At 41.8% G+C, this 21032-nt stretch overlaps 1 protein-coding gene across 1 annotated transcript; it reads right to left on the reverse strand.

Annotated features, from left to right (window-relative positions):
- Window positions 1-937: 937 nt before the first annotated feature.
- On the reverse strand, window positions 938-19849 carry LOC136155696 (zinc finger protein 709-like). The gene is given in 5 exon segments (XM_065917691.1): window positions 938-1078; window positions 1081-2377; window positions 2760-2820; window positions 3024-3150; window positions 19724-19849. Coding segments are annotated over 5 exon segments (1512 nt in total). The 5' UTR covers window positions 19727-19849; the 3' UTR covers window positions 938-1054.
- Window positions 19850-21032: the final 1183 nt, after the last annotated feature.

Genomic DNA, 21032 nt, shown 5'->3' on the forward strand with positions numbered 1-21032 from the left:
TTCACTCCAACAAAAGAGCTTGGTAAGAAAGATAAATATATATATTGGACTAGAGATATCTGAGAACTGCCATAAGGCTGTTAGGAAAATCCAAATACCAAACTGTCATTTCTCAGTGGCCCCTTAACACAGAGCAAATCAAACATTATAAAACAATTTTAACCTAATTGAATTATTAGGCATTTACTCTGATTCACCTATGATCCAACTGGCTTCAAAAAGAAAAGAGAAAATAAAACTGATTTAAAGAAAAAGCTCTATCTATTAATTTTATGTACCACTGTGGAAACATGACTTAGAGTCATCTCCCCTCATATTCATTTCTGAGAGTAATTATTAGAAATCCACTGTCCAATAGTGCACTTTAAGAAAGAGGATTGATAAACACAATGTATTTCCAACTTTAATAACTTTTTCCTGTTACACAGATTAATTTTCATCAAGCTTTCTCATATTACTTATATTTCTTTCCAATGTGAGTTTTCACATGTAAAGATGTGGGCTCATTGAAATCTTTCTGAAACTGTTTAACTCAGGGGTTTTTGTCCAGTGAGTCCTTTCATTCTTTTGGAATTGGAAAGACTGAAAGTTTTCTGACATTTTTTTACATTATGCAGTATTTCTCTTCAAATGGTTTGTGACAAATGAAGGCTTTACCATACTCCCTCCACTCTGATCTTTTTCAAGTCATCAAAAATAAATAAAAACCTCTGGTAACATCTGAAGGCTTTTCCATATCCTTTACAGTCACAGGGTTTCTTTTCAGTATGAATTCTTTCATGCATTTCTAAGGAGGTATAATTTTTGCAGGACTTCCCACATGGTTTACAAGGTTTCTATTCTATGGGAATCATTTCATGTGTTTGTAAACTTTGAAAATATCTTAAGGTTTTCCCACCTGTTTACACTGATAGATTTTCTCTCCAGTGTGGCTTCTTTAACATTTTCAAAGTGAAGTTGGTTGACTAAAGGCTTCTCTATATTCCCAGTGTGAATTCGTTTGTGCTTTTGGAAGGAAGTGTAATATCTGAAAGCTCTGCTGCACTGTGAGCATTCATAGGGTTTCTCTCCAGTGTGCAGTCTCATGTGTACTCTCAAGGTTTGGTGATGGGAGAGGGCTTTCCCACATTCCTTGCATTCGTAGGGTTTCTCTCCAGTGTGAGTTCTTCCATGTGACTGTAAGGAATTGTAATGACTGAAGGCTTTACCACATTGTTTGCATTCGAAGGGTTTCCCTCCAGTATGAATTTGTTTGTGTTTGTGAAAGGAAGGGTAATATCTGAAAGCTTTACCACATTGTTTACATTCATAGGGTTTCTCTCCAGTGTGCAGCCGCATGTGTATTTTTAAGGTTTGCTGATGGGAGAGGGTTTTCCCACATTCCTTGCATTCATAGGGCTTCTCTCCAGTATGAGTTCTTCTGTGTGACTGTAAGGAATTGTAGTAATTGAAAGCTTTACCACATTGTTCACATTCATAGGGTTTCTCTCCAGTGTGAATCCTTTGATGTATTCGAAAGGAACTAGGAGAAATGAAGGCTCTCTCACATTCCTGACATTTATAAGGTCCATCGCCAGTGTGAGTGATCATGTGTGCTCGAAGGCTTGAGAGACCTCTGAAGGTTCTCCCACACTCCTTGCATTCATAAGGCTTTTCCCCAGTATGAATTCTTTCATGTTTCCGAAAAGAACTAGGACAACTGAAGGCTTTACCACACTGCTTACATTCATAGGGTTTTTCACCTGTGTGAGTCCTTTGATGTGTTCTAAAAGTATGGTAGTATCTAAGGAATTTTCCACATTGCTTACACTGATAGGGTTTCTTTTCACTGTGGGTTGATTCATGTGTTCGCAATGAAGAGGAACAATTAAAAGCTTTCCCACATTCCTTACATGTATATGAAGCATTTCCAGTGTGTGTTACCATGTGTCTTCGAAACCCTGTGCTCCACATGAAGGCCTCCCCACATTCCTTACATTCATAGGGTTTCTCTCCTGTGTGGATTCTTTCATGTGCTTGAAAGGATGCACGGGAATGGAATGCTTTCCCACATTCCTCACATTTATATTTTTTCTCTCGATTGTGATTTTTCTCATGGGTCTCCAAAAATTGGAGATAGCCAAAGGCTTTACCACATTCCTTACATCTATATGGCTTCTCTCCATATTTCTGATACTCAGGTGGTTTACGTTCAGTGTGATATCTCATATGTCTCTTAAGGGATGAATGACGTGTAAACACTTTTCCACATACACTGCATTCACGTGGTTTCATTCTATTAGTTTTCTTGCTCAGATTGAGGTTTGGAATAATGCTGAAGTTTTCTCCACACTGACTACCCTCTTTACTTTCACAGAGTCTTTCAACTACATGACTTCTGTGGGAAACAAATAAACAAACAAGGAGTACATTATTAATGAGTTCTTTATTAACAATTTTATACTTAGTAGGACATTTGAAGTACATTTTTTTATCACTTATAGCAATAGTGTAGGTTTTATGCCTTGTCTGAATGGTTTCAAGTTTAATATAAGAAATGTTCTTGCAATCATCAAAGCAGTGACAATTCATATAGAGAATTTATTTAAAGTGTTGAACTATTTTGTAAACACTGAACATCTATGTCACATAAGTAATTTTGGTGAAATTTTCCCAAGAATAACTAAATTTGGAGCACTAGTTATTTCATCCTTTTAAAATTTCATAACATAACAGAATACTCACATGAGTTACTATATTATATTGTGGGTACGACTTACCTTAATTTTCTCCCCTGATTTTTGTACTGATCTTCAATGTCATGATCTTCCCATTTTTCTCCTAAATTGCAGATCAAGGAAAATGATTCCAAAATATTATTAGTTATAGAAAAATGACTAGATTCTATATCCACTGTTGGCTGTGACCTTGCCTAGTTTTATTTAACAATATTCTGCATTTCCACATTTAATTATCTTGGAACAATGAGTAAGAAACACTTGTTGTTACTAATTAACAAAGTAAAGGCAAATTGTCATCCTCACCTATTGAGATCAGGTTCCTTAAGGTTTCCCGCATCACATCTCTATAGAGCTTCTTCTGTGAAGGATCCAGGAAAGCCCACTCTTCCAGGGTGAAGTTCACAGCCACATCCTCAAAGGTCACTGAATCCTAGAGCATCCCAAATGTGTGCATGGGAGGATGTGTGAGACTAACAGCCCTGGACATCTATACACCGTTTATATGAAGACTCATTTTATGTATGAGCCTGTCACCCCCAAACATTCATTCTCTGGCTTGATTATGAGAAACGTACTCTCTGTCCACACTTACTTCCTCTTAAGTTTAACAGCATCATGAAAACATGCAAATTATTTACACAGTTTATCATGATCTCATCAGATATTATTTCTGTCTCATCGCAGGGTCCAAGCATGTTGGCAAATGACAGAAATGCTACACACATGAAACAAATACTATCATTTTAAGATCATGGATTCCTTGTGAGGAAAACTTCCCTCTCCCTTATTACCCACTATTAACAGCACTCTATGAGGCAGAGGGTGAAATTTGCATAAAACTTTACTAAGTAAAAACATAGTGAAGAACTAGAAACTTTTACTTCTATCCCTGTCACCAAATATGAGTGTCTAGGACAAGTAGAAATCCAGCTTTTAATAAGATGCAACTGGCTATTTAGTCCTGAAGTTCCAGGTTTTTAGAAGTAGTATAGTGATACAGCTGGTGGAATGAAAATATCCTGACTACCAGGATGTATTGCTTTTAACTTGTGTAATATTTACCACAGGCTCAGCTCTCCCTTTCTCTCTCTGATTTTATGGACTCGAAAGTTATTTGGTATTTAGAAGTCAGATACCAGGAAGAAGATGTCACAACTTAGACCACAAATTCCCTATACTCATGCACCTTGGGGCTGCTCAGAGGCACACAAAGTCACACAAAGTGGGATAATATGCCAGAACCACTCTTTATGGCAGAACCAGAACACTGTGCCCTGTGCTTTGCTGACCTTGAGTAACAGGTTAAGAGCTGCAGACTGCAAGTGTGTTCATTGAAAATCACAATGGATTCATGGCAATTTGACCTTAAAATATAATGAAGGATTCAGCAGTGCTTCCTCCAAACAACCCTAAAATCTGTTTTCAAACTGCAAGAAGAAGTGGTTTCAAAACCAGTCACTCTAGAGGCTGTTCTCCCAAGTTCTCTAATTCTCAAACACTCCTATCTGATCTACAGAAGTATGATGGCTTGACCACTGAACACATGAATCCCTTCGCTGATGACAGCACACAGTGCCAATAGTGTATGAAAGGGTTTACTTTCCATGACTGAGGTCTCCGGGAAAAGCAAGGCCTACTTCTCCAGCAGTCAGGAAATGCCTGAAGAAAGAAAGGTGCCTGGACTTCTTTTAAAAATTAGGGGGTAGGTTTGGGTTCACACACAGGAACAGGATCTTATGAGGGCTTAATGTCTTGTTACTGCCAATAGAAAGGAGCACCAAAGGCACTCTTATCACTATGTAGAGGTGTGGGTCAACGAAAAATGAGGGGAAGGGCCCTGCATACATTACCTCCTCTCTGAGGAATCCGGAGTTTTTCTCCAGTGCACATAAGGCAGAATCTTCCTGACACCAGTGTGGATTTTAAACACTGGTGAGTCTGAAAGGACCACAGGTTTTTCTGCAGCTTTTTTCCTAGCATTTGCCAGCCCCGAGCCTTGACTGATTTGAATACTGTTTCTCCCTGTGCCATTTCCCCTCCCACTTCCACTTCCTGCCTTCCACTGCCCTTGTATGAAGGGAGTTTTGTAATTCTAGCTGTTGTATTTTGTGGACCTGTTATTTTTGTTTTTCTGTGAAGCACAAATATTAGATGTGGGAGGTAAAGGAGACTCCACTGCTCTGGTCACTCCCTTTATAGCCAGCCATCACTGTCTTGTTTCTTGTAACTAAAGTTAGATTTTGGTCTCTTGCTCCACTGCAAAAAAAAAAAAAAAAAAAAAAAAAAAAAAAAAACCCACAAGAGATGGGACAGGAGGAAAGACCTCACAGCCAGATCTGCCGGGTTTGAGGAATGATTTTCTTTCTTCCTTAGAAAGAGGAAAAAGCTTTTTCCACTGGTACATTTAAAGTTCCCCCAACAATAGGGAGGTACCAATTTTGGATAAGTGCCACTGTAACACGGAATGCTCAGAGAACCTGAACTTTTATTTATTTATTTATTTTTAGAACCTGAACTTTTAAACTCTGGAGGTCTAAACTTGATTGTTAGCCACTGCTGAGTCTGGTGTTTCAAAGGAATACTGGGTGCTGCAAATAGGAACTGAAGGGGTAAACTTATAAAACCCGTTAAACCCATGGGGATAAAAAGAGAAATGAGTGGGGGGGAATGAGACTTTAAAGTTAACAGCAGTCAACCATCAAAAACAGGAGTCAGAGAACTCTGGTTCTGGGTCTGGTATTTAAGGGACTTGGGGGACTTCCCTGGTGGTCCAGTGGTTAGGAATTCTTCGCCTTGCAGTACAGGGGACGCAGATTGGATCACTGGTCAGTGTCTAAGATCCCACATGTCTTGGAGCAACTAGGCCTGTGTGCCACAACTACCGAGCCCAGGTGCCATAACCAGAGAGAGCCCAAGCACTGCAACAAGAGATCCTGCCCGACACAACAAAGATTCTGTGTGCCGTGACTAAGATCTGGGGTAACCTAAATAAATAAATATTTTAAAGACCTTGGATGCCATTCCCAACTTCATAGAAAAACCGTGAAAACATTTGAAATCAATAACTCTTCTTATATCCATCAGAGCATTGAAGTCACAGGAAAACCACTGTTTTCAAAATTGAGAAAGAGAAAATAAAGATACAAGGCCTGGGGACTTCCTTGGTGGTCCAGTGGTTGGGAATCCACTTTGCAATGCAGGGGTTCAAGAGTTGGATCCCTGGTCGGGAACTAGGATCCTACATGCTTCAGGGCAGCTAAGCCATGCACAGCAGCTGGAGGGCCCACTTGCCACAACTACTGAAGCCTGCCCACCATGTAGCCTGAAGGCCACAATTGGCCTGTGTGCCACACCTGGGGAATTTGTGTGCTGAATCAAGGGATCCCAACTAAGACCCAATGGAGCCAAAACCAAACAAATATTTAAAAAGTCATTGATGGCAAACCACAAATGCAGCAAGTTCAGAAAACACTCTATAAAATAGAGTCTGGCTGCCAGTACAGGAGACACCAGTTCGATCCCTGATCTGGGAAGATCTCACATGCCTTGTTAGCAACTAAGCCCATGCACCACAACTATTGAACCTGTGTACCAGAGTGCAAGAACTGTAACTACTTAGCCCACAAGCCACAACGACTAAAGTCCCGGCACCCTGGACTCTGTGCTCTGTGATGAGAGAAACCCCCGCTCGCCAACACTAGAGAAAGCCTACACAGCAACAAAGACCCAGCACAGCCAAAACCAAATAAATAAAAAGAAAATTATAAAAAAAGAAAATGCACACCCAAGTATTTCACATTGACAGGGAAGAAAGAATATATTGAAAATATGTAGAAGAAACACCTTAGTTTATATAGACTTTTAAAAATTTACTTTAAGTATAGTTGATTTACAACACTGTGTTAATTTCTGCTGTATAGCAAAGTGAATCAGTTATACATAAACATTTCTTTGCATATTCCTTTCCATTCTGGTTGATTGGAAAGTGAAAGTTGCTCAGTTGGGTCCGACTTTTTCAACCCCATGGACTGTATAGTCCATACAGTCCATGGAATTCTCCAGGCCAGAATACTGGAGTGGGTAGCCTTTCCCTTCCCCAGGGGATCTTCCCAACCCAGGGACCAAACCCAGGTCTCCCGAGTTGCAGGCGGATTCTTTACCAGTTGAGCCACAATGGTTGATTACAGGATACTGAATACAGTTCATTGTGCTATAGAGTAGGATCTTGCTGTTTGCCCATTTTATATATAATAGCTTGCATCTGCTAATCCCTAACTCCCAATTCATCTGTCTCCACTCTCTCTCCGCCTTGGCAATCACAAGTCTGTTCTCTGTATCCATAACTCTGTTTCTCTTTCATAGGTAAGTTCATTTGTGTCATATTTTAGATTTCACATGTAAGTAATAACATATGATATTTGTCTTTTTCTTTCTGACTTACTTTACTCAGTATGATAACCTCTAGGTCCATCCATGTTGCTGCAAATGGCATTATTTATTCTTTCTTTACAACTGAATAGTATTGCATTGTGTGTGTGTATACACTTGTGCCTCCATACTGTTTTCCATAGAGGCTGCACCAATTTACATTCCTAGCAACAGTGCAGGAAGGTTCCCAGTTCTCCACATCCTCTCTAGCACTTTTTATTTGTAGTCTCTTTAATGATGGTCATTCTGACTGGTATGAGGTGGTACCTAATTGCAGTTTTGATTTGCACAGAGAAAAAAAGATTTGAATTAAATCAGACGTGTTTTCAGAAACCATACAAGGAAGAAGAGAGTGGACTGAAATGCTATACGGGCATACTTCATTTTATTGTGTTTCACTGTAGTTTGTGGAAACCCTACATTGTCAGATGATGGTTAACATTTTTAGCAATAAAGCTATATAAATTGCTTTTTAGACATAATGCTACTGCATACTTAATAAGCTATGATATAGTTTTTTTTATATGCACTGGGAAACCAAATAATGAGTGTGACTTACTTTATTGCAGTGGTCATGAACAGAACCCCCAATTTGAGGTATCCTTGTATTTCAAGTTTTGAAAGAAAAAAACACTCTTCTAGTTTTCAAATCCCAAAGGTAATCCTTTGAAAATATTAATTTAGTAAAATGATAAACAGCCAGTCAAGACAATGAAGAAGAAAAACAGAAATTACTCAGAAATTAAAGGAAGGAGAAATAAGCATGCAAAAGGATTTGACACCAACCAACATCCATTTATGATAACGAACAATGCTCACTACTTGCTGAGCAAGTTTAACAAACGTACCACAGTCAAATAAGAAATAAAAAACAATATAGTGCAAACTGTGGATGCAGAGGGGTTATGTATACTTTCTGATACATTTCTCTATACTTTCTGATCAATTTTCCTATAAACTTAAAAAAACTAAAAGTGTACTAGAAAAAAAAAAAAAAGATGAAGCAAAACTCATTACCCCTGATGACTGACGGATGATTGAAACAGGATACCTTTCATCCAACTGATTTGCATTTATTCAGTAAGGCAGCATGGTGCTCCATGAGCCTAAGACAGGTAAGAGAGGTGAAACTTCCATTGAATGCCCTGTTGGACAGAACTGCACAGCATATTCAGAGAAGTGCCATGGTTACTATCAACATCTCCAGAACTCTCATGTGGGTGAGAAGCGTCCTGGTAAGACTGTGAATAGTGCATCTAGTACATGTACAGCAGAGAGTTACCTTGTGACTTTCCTGGTGGTCCAGTGGTTAAGAATCTGCCGAGCAATGTGTGGGACATGAGCTCAATTCCTGGTCACGGAACTAAGATCCCACACACCTACTAAGCCTACACATCACAAAGAAAGATCCCATCTGATGCAATGAAGATCCCATGTGCTGCAACTAAGACCCAACACAGCCCCAAATAAATACATAAATATTTAAAAAGTATTACGTTGATTTATATTTTGGGTTATCTATTGAGTTCAGAGGTTCTTAAAGTTCTTTTTACTACAAAGGGGGCAACTCTTAGACAAGTGTCCAAGAATCTGTGAATACAAGTAGATAAAGCCAGTTTTGGGCCAGTATCAAGATAACTGCCTGATGTTTGGGTAGCTGTGTGACCCTGGGGTTTGGATTTTTTTTTAATCAGGGATATCATAAATAAGGGATGCAGAGCACCAACTCTCTTCTGAACCTGTCCTGCAGAAATGCATATGGTCTTCCTTACAGTCTTGCATATACCCCAGAACTGAACCTTCAATTAACCCCAGGTAAGACTCCATCTGGGAGAATGGGGACCTTTCCCAACACTGCAGCCAACTTTTAAGGGAATAAGTAGAATACGCCTCCTTCTGCAGGAGACTCAGGCGAGGACAGATGTGACATCATCATCTCACATGGAGGTGTTGGTAGGCATGCTGACCCAATAGGGTGCTGTTTCCAAGGTCACAGGCATCATGAACAGCTTAGCAGAGGATCACATGCTCAGTGCTTACTGCTGCTGCTGCTGCTAAGTCGCTTCAGTCATGTACGACTCTGTGGGACCCCACAGATGACAGCTCACTAGGCTCCTCTGTCCCTGGGATTCTCCAGGCAAGAACACTGGAGTGGGTTGCCATTTCCCTCTCCAATGCATGAAAATGAAAAGTGAAAGTGAAGTCGCTCAGTCGGGCCGGACTCTTAGCGACCCCATGGACTGCAGCCTACCAGGCTCCTCCATCCATGGGATTTTCCAGGCAAGAGTACTGGAGTGGGTTGCCATTGCCTTCTCCTGCTTAGTGCTATGTTCTCGAAAAATGCAAGTCTGTGTGCTTGATGCACAGTGAGGCCAAACAATACTAAAACACTGCAGTTTGGAATAGAGAAAAATTTATTACAGAGCTATGCAAAGAGATGGGTGGCACAAGAATCTCAAAGTTACTAAAAGCTTTCAGCAAAGCCCTTTTATAAGAAAGGTGAGGGAGAGGCCTGATTAGTTGCAAACTTGTTGGTGTCAGATCCTTTGTTCCTGAAGTTAGATCAGGATCAGGCAACAATGTTCTTGTAAATCTCTACCAAATGAATGTTATTCTTTCTTCTGACAAGAAAGGGCAAGGTCCCAAGGCAAAGCTTTCACCCTCTGGGGTCCTGGTCCTGGCTAAGAGGAGGTAGCTCTCACTCGGCAGCTTGGGGCCAGGTTCCCAGGCTGCCCAAATGTCATCACTGAGGGAGCCAGGCACCGAACCCAATAGCCCTTAGGCTGCCCAAAGAGGGGGGAGACCAGGTCCCACAGACTGTGACCCAGGCAGACTGCCACTGCTACTATTAGGTCACAGAGGCAAGAGGCGGGAGAGGCTCACTGTTGCCTCAAGGCCTGGGCCAAGACTAGCTTTAGTGAGAGCTCTGGAGCCCCACCAAATAGATTCAAGGGATTAGATCTGATAGACAGAGTGCCTGAAGAACTATGGATGGAGGTTCATAACACTGTACAAGAGGTGGTAATCAAAACCATTGTCAAAAAAAGAAATGCAAGAAGGCAAAATGGTTTTTGGAGGAGGCCTTACAAATATCTGAGAAAAAGAGAGAAGCAAAAGGCAAGGAGAAAAAGAAAGATATATCCATCTGAACGTAGATTTCCAAAGGATAACAAAGAGAGATAAGAAAGCCTTCCTAAGTGAACAATGCAAAGAAACAGAGGAAAACTAGAAAGTTAATGGGAAAGACTAGAGATCTCTTCAAGAAAATTAGAGAACAAGGGAACATTTCATGCAAAGACGGGCACAATAAAGGACAGAAACAGTATGGACCTAACAGAAGCAGAAGATATCAGGAAGAGGTGGCAAGAATACACAGAAGAACTATACAAAAAAGATCTTAATGACTCGGATAACCACAATGGTGTGATCACTCACCTAGAGCCAGACATCTTGGAGTGTGAAGCCAAGTGGGCTTTAGGAAGCATCACTAAGGACAAAGCTAGTGGAGTTGACGGAATTCCAGGTAAGCTACTTCAAATCCTAAAAGGTGATGCTGTGAAAGTGTGGCACCCATTCTGCCAGCAAATTTGGCAAACTCAGCAGTGGCCACAGGACTGGAAAAGGTCAGTTTTCATTCCAACACCAAAGAATGGCAATGTCAAAGAATGCTCAAACTACCACACAATTGCACTCATTTCACATGCTAGCAAAGTAATGCTCAAAATTCTCCTAGTTAGGCTTTAACAGTATGTGAACGAAGAACTTTCAGATGTTCAATCTCGATTTAGAAAAGGCAGAGGAACCAGCAATCAAATTGCCAACATCCACTGTATTATAGAAAAAGAATTCCAAAAAAACATCTGGTTCACTGACTATGCTAAAGCTTTAGTCTGTGTGGATCACAACAATCTGTGGAAAATTCTTATGGAGATGTGAATACCAGACCATGTTACCTGCCTCCTGAGAAACCTGTGTGCAGGTCAAGAAGCAACAGTTAGAGTCAGACATGGAAAAACGGACTGGTTCAAAACTAGGAAAGGAATACATCAAGGGTGTGTACTGTCACCCTGCTTATTTAACATATATGCAGAGTATATCATACCAGGGGAGATGAAGCACAAGCTGTAATCAAGATTGCCGGGAGAAATATCAATAACCTCAGATATGCAGATGATATCACCCTTATGGTAGAAAGCGAAGAGGAACTAGAGAGTCTCTTGATGAAGGTGAAAGAGTGAAAAAGCTGGCTTAAAACTCAACATTCAAAAAACTACGATCACAGAATCTGGTCCTATCATGGCAAATAGATGGGTAAACAATCAAAACAGTGACAGACTTCATTTTTTTGGGCTCCAAAATCAATGCAGATGGTGACTTCAGCCATGAAATTAAAAGACTCTTGCTCCTTGGAAGAAAAGTTATGACAAATCTAGACAGCATATTAAAAAGCGGAGACATTACTTTGTCAACAGAGGTTCACCTAGTCAAAGCTATGATTTTTCCAGTAGTCATGTATGGATGTGAGAATTGAACCACAAAGAAGGTTGAGCACAGAAGAACTGATACTTTTGAACTGTGGTGTCAGAGAAGACTGTTGAGAGTTCCTTGGACTGCAGATCCAACTAGTCTATCCTAAAGGAAATCAGTCCTGAATATTCACTGGAAGGACTGATGCTGAAGCTGAAACTCCAATACTTTGGCCAGCTGACGCAAAGAACTGACTCATTAGAAAAGACCCTGATGCTGGGAAAGATTGAAGGCAGGAGGAGAAGTGGATGACAGAGGATGAGATGGTTGATGGCATCACTGACCCAATGGACATGAGTTGGTGATGGACTGGTAAGCCTGGCATACTGCAGTCCATGGGGTTGCAAACAGTTGGACAAGACTGAGGAACTGAAAAACAACTGGGGCCCCACAGGACACATCCTCCAGCCTGTTCCCTGGGCCCCAGCTCACCTGCTGGCCCAAGGCCCAGTGAGCTGAAGGGCTTCCAGGAGAAGGCCAGGATCCGCCTCTTACCTCACTCTCCATCTGATGACCACCATACCACAGACCGATGGCTGAATCCCTTCCCTTTAAGTTAGTTGCTGAGTCACATTCCACTCTTTGTGACTCCATGGACTGTAGCCCACCAGCCTCCTCTGTCCATGGAATTCTTTAGGCAATAATTCTGGGTGAGTAGCCATTCCCTTCTCCAGGGGCTCTTCCTCACCCAGGGATCCAACTCAGGTCTCCTACATTGCAGGTAGATTCTTTACCATCTGAGCCACTAGGGAAGCCTGAATTCCTTCCCCAGTGGTCCCTTATTGACAGTCTGTTACTTGTGGGCAGGGCCCACTGCACTACTGACCAATGACTGAGCAGGACTCCTAATGGTTGCTCATCCACAGTTGGTTGCTTGGAGGTGAGGCCCACTGAGGCACCAACCAAATGCTGAGCAGAACCGTTGCCTGGTAACAGGGTGAGCAGTAATGACAAGCACAGCAATGGCTGTGTGTTCACTGCCTTCTATTACACTTGTGAGAGTCTCTGTTTTCAAGAGAGCCTAGGACATGGTGATAATTGTACTTCTAAGGCAGTTCTTTGCACCAGAAGCCTATAGACAGCTTAAGGCCATCGTGGGTCACTGTAGGAGGCATAAGAAGAGGCCACTGTATGCTCCATACTGGGGGAGACTCCAAGGGAACTAACAGGAGTGCCTGTTGTGTGGTCATTTAAACACAGTCCAGAGCCTTCTGTACTAGGGGTGCTCTCAAGGTGGGGGCCAATTTCCAAGTAATAGTAAAAATGGGCTCAAGTAAAATTCCTAAATAAGGAATATGTTGTCTCCCCAACACCAAAAGAACCTACTAGGCCTTGTGGGTGCTGAGAATGACTACAAATATTTCTTCACATTGTAAAGGAGGGAGCAGTTGATAACTGAAAAACATACAGAAACTTAACTAAGGGCCTCACATTGCGTGGGTTAATGGCCCATACACTTTTTGCGAGATCCTTTTTTCCATATTTGAGTATTCTGAATGAAAATGAAATGAATGTACTCAGAAGATGTCCTTAGTGTGATGTCATACCTGTGTTCCTGAAGCAAAGTGCATGCAGTTCAAATCTTCCTGCAGAGACTGTGGGATGGCAAAAGTGCTGAGGTTCTCTGAGGGTAACCAGATAAAGATGTCCCTTCAGAGGGAAAGGTCTCTGCAACTGAGAGAATGTTGAAATAGATACTCAACAGAACAGACTTATCAAGTCTGTGAGAGCAAGATGTTTACTGAGTGGATGAAGTAAGTAATATCCACAATGATAGGGATTAGGAATAGGGGCTAATTTGATGTAACCACAGCTCAAGGTTGTTGTAATCCACTATGAGGTATCATTCATTCTTTCCAGGTTTAAGGACAGATCAAATAAGGGTATTAAAGGAGAAAATTGGGGGCTATCACTTCTCCTTTAATACATTTCTTTATAATGTTTTTCAATATAATTCAATGTCGAGGTCCGTGTGTGGGTTGAAAAAGAATTTTCAGACATGAGGCAGAATGAGAGGGAAATAAAGTTTATTGGAGTAGGAGACACTGTTAGAACAGCAGGCCAGCTCAGGGGAGAACCAATGTTGAACAGGGGTCCTTAGTATACTTTTATACCCAGGGTACAAGGAGTGGGATAGGGGTCTTGCAGGTCATTTGCTGATTGGATGAGGTACGTATTCTGGGTGGGGTAAGAGTAAGGTAAATACCTTCTCCCTGCGAGGTAGGAGGGAAAACAGGTTCTATTGCTCAGGAGGACCTGAAATCTGTTAATAGTTACAACATGGAGGAGGGAAGGACAATGAACAACTGGCTTTTCTGTCCCTGCATTCCAGAACCCTCCTTGGTTTTATTTTCTCTTTTGTCCTTGGGTTACCACACTCAAGGCCCTGTTTAAAACTTAAAATCAGGCCATATTAATGAATTTAACTGTTGGGTAATGTCTGTGGAGTCTTATTTTGTCTTGCCAATTTGGAAGTAGAAGATAATTTAATTTTACTTAATGAATCATGGGTTCAGAGCTTCCCTGCTCACTATGGGATATTTTGGGACAATGAGTGATACAACCATGAGAAATTTAGGCAATAAGATAGTTCTGCTGCTGAAGGCAAAGTATACCTATTTATCCTTCATATTCTATTCAGTCATTCCCCTGAGATGATGAGGTAAACTGCTTAAATTTAGTGGAATCCCCACAAATACCTGCAATTTGAAACCTAGTTTAATTACATGAAGTTTCATGAATTAGAGTGCAGTATACAGGAGATGCTAATATTAAACTCGTATTACAGAGGACCAAAAGTCAGGCAGGCCCCTTCTATCTTTTTGCTATGGAAATTCTTCTAGCATATTTTGGATTTACAATTAATGAAACTGTAGTCCTTTCTTTCAGTACCTTTTTTCTCTGGTTCTCTCCCTCCAGTCTTTTTTTGTTTGGTATTTTAGGTCACTGAATATACTCTGGGGGAGAGAGTGTCCTTTCCACCCAAGCATTGATAATTTTTTTCCTCTAGAGAGCCTCACACCAGTGCCATCAGGGTCAGAGGCCTCCTTCATGACAACTGGTTATGTTATAGAAATTAAGTACCCCAGGCTTAAATTGGTTTAAATTAACCCCTTTTCTGTGCCACAGTGAGGCTATAGGTGTTGCCCACCTAACTCAGAGGGTCAGCATCTTTGTTGCAGGTGCTTCTAGCAGGTGCAGCAACAGCAGAGGTACTGAAGGGTCCTGGTGAGCCCTCTGGCATTAGGAATGGACTCAGCCTGCCACCTACTGGCTGCCTTTACTCTCGCTTCTCTTTCTCTCTGAAATAATCTTTGCAGAGAGATCATCTGAGGGGTTCACCTCACTCACAGGGTATAATCAGCCAAGTAACCCCGAAGATCCCTCCCCTCCAAGGCCTGGGTGAACCCAGCCTCAGTCACACCTGCACTAAAACACAGACAGGTTCCATCCAAGCCCTGGACTAAGGATCACTAGGAGGGTCCCATCCTCATTCTGCTCCCACAGGACACACTGTCAGCTGGTGCCCTCTTTATATAGAACGCAGGTTTGGTGGGGTCAATAATGCCACCCAGGGCACAAGCCACCGGCAGCCCACAGAGCAGGAGCCCCCAGGCTTTCTTATCAGCCTGTCCAGGTAAGAAGGACTAGGGGAAATGAGAGTGGTGAGGCTTATCTTTCAGTACTAGTCAAACATCAAGTATGTGGAACCTGACTACTCATTACAAGAACCAAAGCCAGGTAAGAAAAACATGCATCTGCACTGGCTTGTTTCCATATAAAGAAACATCAACAGGATGATCAAGAAGTAATCAGAACTGGATATTTGTGCATGGGTGGAGTAAGAGCACAGGGGTGGAGGAGGACATGTGGGCTAAGAGTCCTAAGCTAGTTTCCCATTTTAGAAATATTTTTTAACCTTCACATGCATTATTTAAAATCAGGAGAGAAACTGATATACATTTTCCTATGCTTAACATTATTTTAAATTAATTATTGCTTTTTAAAATTAATCTTAACTTTTCTACATAGGAAACTACTCCAAGGTTTAGCCCTTTAAATGCTAACAGATATAAAACTGCATACCATAAAAGAGTTACAAATCCCCTTCTAACTAAAAGGACAAGAATATTATAGTTTGTCCCTCCACTATATTTCACACTGGGGATATTTTCAGGAACCAGTGGCATAATATAAAACATTAGGGGTTTGGAATTAAACCCAGAAATAGACTTAAAAGATGTATATAAGCTTTAAAGTGTTTTCTTCATATCAACAAAAATATAAATTCAATGGCTTTTTCCTCACATTCATTAAAACAATAATTCATTTGCATTAGGAACACCATGGCCTTCTAAATGTCTAGGGACAGGAGGGCATTATGCTAAGTGAAATAAGTCAGACAGAGAAAGATAAATACTTTATGACATCACTTACATGTGGAATCTAAGAAACACAACAAACTAGTCAATATTACAAAAAAGAAGCAGACTCACAGATACAGAAAATAAACTAGTGGTTACGGGGTTGATGGGGGCAATGCAAGTGTAGGGAAGTGGGAGTCACACACAATTTGGTTGTAAGACAGGGTACTGGGATATATTGTACATCATGGGGAATATAGTCAGTGTTTTGTAGTAACTGCAAATGGAGTATCACCTTCAAAAATTGTACAGTAAAAATTTTTTTTAATGGAAAAGACATTTGAGCACCTAAACACACCCATCTCATACTGAGGCTCTTTGCCTTAATGGAACAAAATACTAGTTGGTTCCAGAATTTTCTTGCTTTACCCACATCGTATCTCTCAATTAACTTACACATTAAAAGCCCCAAAGCGAATGGAAACTAGAATCAAAGGACTGCAACGTTTAGCTAAGAAAGAAACATATATTTGAAATGACTGATTTTGAGATTCCTGTATTTATGTGAAATTTAAACAATTTTTGAAAAGTGCCTGGAAATTGTATAGGCTTATTAAACTTCCTTATGGGAGTTTTTCATGCACTGGAACTCTACCCGGCTTTAGATCAATCCCAGAACAAAGGAGGAACACACACACACACACCCCACACCACACACACACACCCCCCTCCCCATGCAATAAACCTGGAGAACTTACAGGAGGAAACTCATTTTAAAAGGAGAAATGGTAAAGTTCTTTTTAAACTTTTCATATTGGGTATAAGCTGATTAACAATTTGTGATAGTTTCAAGTGAACAGTGAAGCGACTCAGCCATACATACACATGTATCCATCAGGAGAAATTAAATAGTTTTAAAAACATATTAGGAACTTCCCTGGCAGTCCAGTGGTTAAGACTCCACACTTCCAATGCAGGGGGTATGGGTTTGATCCCTAGTCCAGGAACTAAGATCCCCCATGTCATGTGGTGTGGCCAAAAAAAGATTTAAAAAAGGACATATTAATTTTATAAAATAATTTATTCTGCTATAAATCACCATTAAAAAGTGCTTTAATTTTTTTAAAAAATAATTAATCTATTTTAATTGGAGGCTAATTACTTTACAATATTGTAGTGACTTTTGCCATGAATCAGCCACAGGTGCACATGTGTTCCCCATCCAAAACTCCCCTCCCACCTCCCTTCCCATCCCATCTCCCAGGGTCATCCCAGTGCACCAGCCCTGATCACCCTGTCTCATGCATTGAACCTGGACCAGTGATCTGCTTCACATATGATAATATACACGTTTCAATGCTACCCTCAAATCATCCCACCCTTGCCTTCTTCCACAGAGTCCAAAAGACTGTTCTTTATATCTGTGTCCCTTTTGCTGTCTCACATATAGAGGCAAAAAAAACAGTGTTTTAATTTGGTATGCAACACTTTTGGATTAAAAATTGTCACGAAAGTAATTTAAAAAAACAAAGAGAAAATACTGGAATAAAAACAGATAAGCCCACTTTCAAAAAGATGACCAAATTCCCAGACTTGGGGTCCAAGATACAGTTCCTAGAGCAGGTTAGTCACTGGAGAAGGAGGGTAGGGACAGTTGAGGAGCCACAAGAATGAATTCTGCACTCTACATGCTCTCCCGTGTCCCTAAAACATGGAAGCACAGACTCTACTAGGTTCTAGTCTCACAAGTGAGGAAACTCTATGTCTGATTCAGTTTAAGACTCTGACCCAAATTCATAAACCTTTTGTCCACAACACAGAAGACTAGATCATAACAGCCTTTCAATGTGCGTACATTACACTAAGTGTACCTATACTGTGAATGCAAAACTGAAGTTTCGAGTTTTGCATCCAGTGTCCAACTTTTTTGTGACCCCATGGACTGTAGACTGAAAGGCTCCTCTGTCTATGGGGTTCTCCAGGAAAGAATACTGGAGTGGGTTGCCATTTCCTTCTCCAGGGGCTCTTCCCAATTCAGGGATTGAACTCACACAGGAAAGTTTTAGGCCTCCAACCTCAGAAATGAAATCAGTCCCCACCACTGTGCACAGGTGCACCCTCAGCTTTCCAGGTCTCTGTAGCGACTCGAAGTATAAAGTCTCCTTCCATTGTGGGTGTGAACATGTAAGACACCTGCCAAGGCGGGGGGTGGGGGTTGCTCCCCAACAAGAATAACTGGGTCTGCAGATCGTTCTCTTTACAGGAGCCTTGGCATGGATCACTGACTATAGGCCTCTGCTCTGCACTGGAGTATCTTTAGAACACTCTTGATGTTTTAATGGACACAAACTTAGTGTTTGAACAATCCAGCAACACAATTTAAACTTATCATTTATGTGGAAAGGAGGAAAGAAAACTGTAGAGCATTTTCACTAGTTCAACCAGAAAACCTGAAATATTTACTCCTTTCAGGAGAAAAAAAAAGATGTCAGTCAGTGATTATTTCTACAGTGAGAAATCGGTCTGTAAATAATTAATCACACCTGAACACTTGGTCTGGACGTCTAAGCAGACACCACACAACTTGAGAATTTTATCTGAAATTACCTAAAAGTAAAGAATAGTCCTGAGAAACTTACTACATATGCTCCAGGGGAGAATAAAACAGCAGAACAAAATTTTTTAAATGAAATGTGATCCTGGAATTTTTTTTTCCCCTAAAATTCACCTCTTTTGCCTCTTGGGAAATATTTTATACTATCTTTTAAGCTGTATTGATTAAATGCATTTTACTCTGATTGAAAAATAGCGTTTAAATATGTGAATAAATCTTTTAAAGGTGACAATCTTTAAAGTAGGTCCAACCCTGACAGGACACATGACCCAGCAAAGTTTTAAAAGGAACTTCCACGAGTTAGATGTCTGTGCCCAGAAAAGAGTCTGGGAGGAGAGGCACCAAACTGTTGAACAAAGTAGTTTGAAGTGATTATTTTTTGCTTTCTTCTAGTGGAAAACAGCCACAGACAAAAAAATGGAAAAAAAAAAAGCCATCCAAGGCTCTGGGAGGAAAATGATAAACAGCTAAAACACTGCGTCTGTTTGAAACGCACCACGGAGGACAAAGCGTTGATAATGATGCTGTGAATCTGAGAGGAAATTTGGCCTTGGGGATGTAGGGTGAACTGCGAAAATTTAGGGAACTCATTGCCAGCCCTAGGAAGAGCTAAGCTTGAGCGGACAGGGGCGTAGACTTGAGACTCTTGGTACTCAAATAACTGGAAAACTGAAGAGAAAACGGGAGCCCTCTGGGAAAAAGTCAGGGAATGGGGACCCCACACACCAGAGCTCCTCCCACGCACGAACCACGGAGACCGAGTCACGAAGGTCCCCTGACAATCCTCCCCGGGGGTCCCAACACATTCTGAGGCGGACGCGGGGCTGCGGGGTCGGGGCCGAAGTCGGGGCGCGCAGTGACTGGACAGGACGCCCGGGGTCCTGGCTGCCGGCCCCGCCCCCCACGCGACCCGACGGAGGAGACTGAGGTCCGAGCAACGCCCCTCGGGTCCTCAGGCTCCGGGGTTGACAGCGGGGAGGCCCGACACCACCACAGCTGGTTCGGATTCACTCCAACCAACGCCTCCTCCCCTCTCGCTCCAACTCTGCACCCGGGTAACGCACACTCACCATTTCTAGGTTTCCTGGGTCTCCCTGAGTCCTTCCTACGACTCTCACAGCAGGTCACAACAAGACAGACTCTGAGGCAGTGTCGCCAGCGTCTCTGAGAGGTGGAAAAGCGGATCGCTAGCCGAGCCTGCGGGAGTGAAAACAGAGCCAAAGAGCTGCGTCGCCCCACCTACCTGCCCAAGCGGCGCCCCTGATTGGACAGTTCTCAAAGCCCCACCTCCTAGTACTTGAGTGACAGCTGGACCGGAGGACTTGTGTCTCTAGGGAACTAGCTTCCGCGGACCTCTCCCAACAAGCGCCCAGATCGGCGCTGAGGGCAGTGGGTGGAGCAGAAAACTGACCCAGCCCGACGAGGTTACTTAGAAACAAGTTTTTGCAAGCCTGGGGCAGCCAATCTCGTATTCACCCACCTCTTTGTGCACACGTGAGGGCAGGGAATTTCTCACTGAGTTTCCAAAAACAGAGCAGTAGGGTGACATGGCTGTTCTCTTGCTCTGTGCAACCCCTGCTCTACCAGTACACCTACTCACATAACTGCTCCTCCCTCTATATCTTAGAGCCCAGGCACTGAGTTGCCCCAGGCTACTGATTGTTCTGCTCTTTCCATCAGACTATCTCCACTTGCGTACTTCGTCAATGGGGTGTTGAGGGGTGTATGCCTCTGCTGGTTTCCTTGACAACTGATGAGCCAATTTGAGGTCAATTTTTCTCTGTAGCTGGTTATTCCCACCCAATTTTCTGTATAACGTTTCCTGCCTGACATCTGACCCTTTTGCTTCAGATGTGTAAGATTCCCTATCCATTAAAGCATTGATGCCTCTGTTGCTGAATCCAGACTCTTTCTTTGGTTTTGGCAGTTATTGAGCTTGCAAACCTGCAGGATGCAGTCCAACACCCCAAGACAGGGCCACACTGTAACAAAAGGGTCTTATTGTTGCAGGGAGATGCCAGTTCTGACTCCGTGTTGGAACTGTTTCTTTGACGTGTTTTTTGTTGCTTTTATTATTAAAACCATATGGAATAGTCTGCCTCAGAGGACCCTGCACTACCTGTTAAACTAAAGGGTCTTACTTCTTATGTCTTAGAGACATAATCTGACCCTCCCCATCCGTGAATAATTACAACAAAAAGAAGAGTTTAACACATCCCTTCCAAAGGCTGGCCCTTCCTGGAGATGTTTTACTGAAGACTGAAGACCCTTTTTACTTTACTTCCTCTTTACATCTTCCTCCTGTTCTGCCTTTTGACTTTAATTCCTCATTGCTTCTCTCTGACTCTATAAAAAGAACCTGGCATCCAGACCCCTGAC

Source organism: Muntiacus reevesi, chromosome 1 (assembly GCF_963930625.1).
Source record: "Muntiacus reevesi chromosome 1, mMunRee1.1, whole genome shotgun sequence".
In the NCBI taxonomy this organism is placed as follows: domain Eukaryota; kingdom Metazoa; phylum Chordata; class Mammalia; order Artiodactyla; family Cervidae; genus Muntiacus; species Muntiacus reevesi.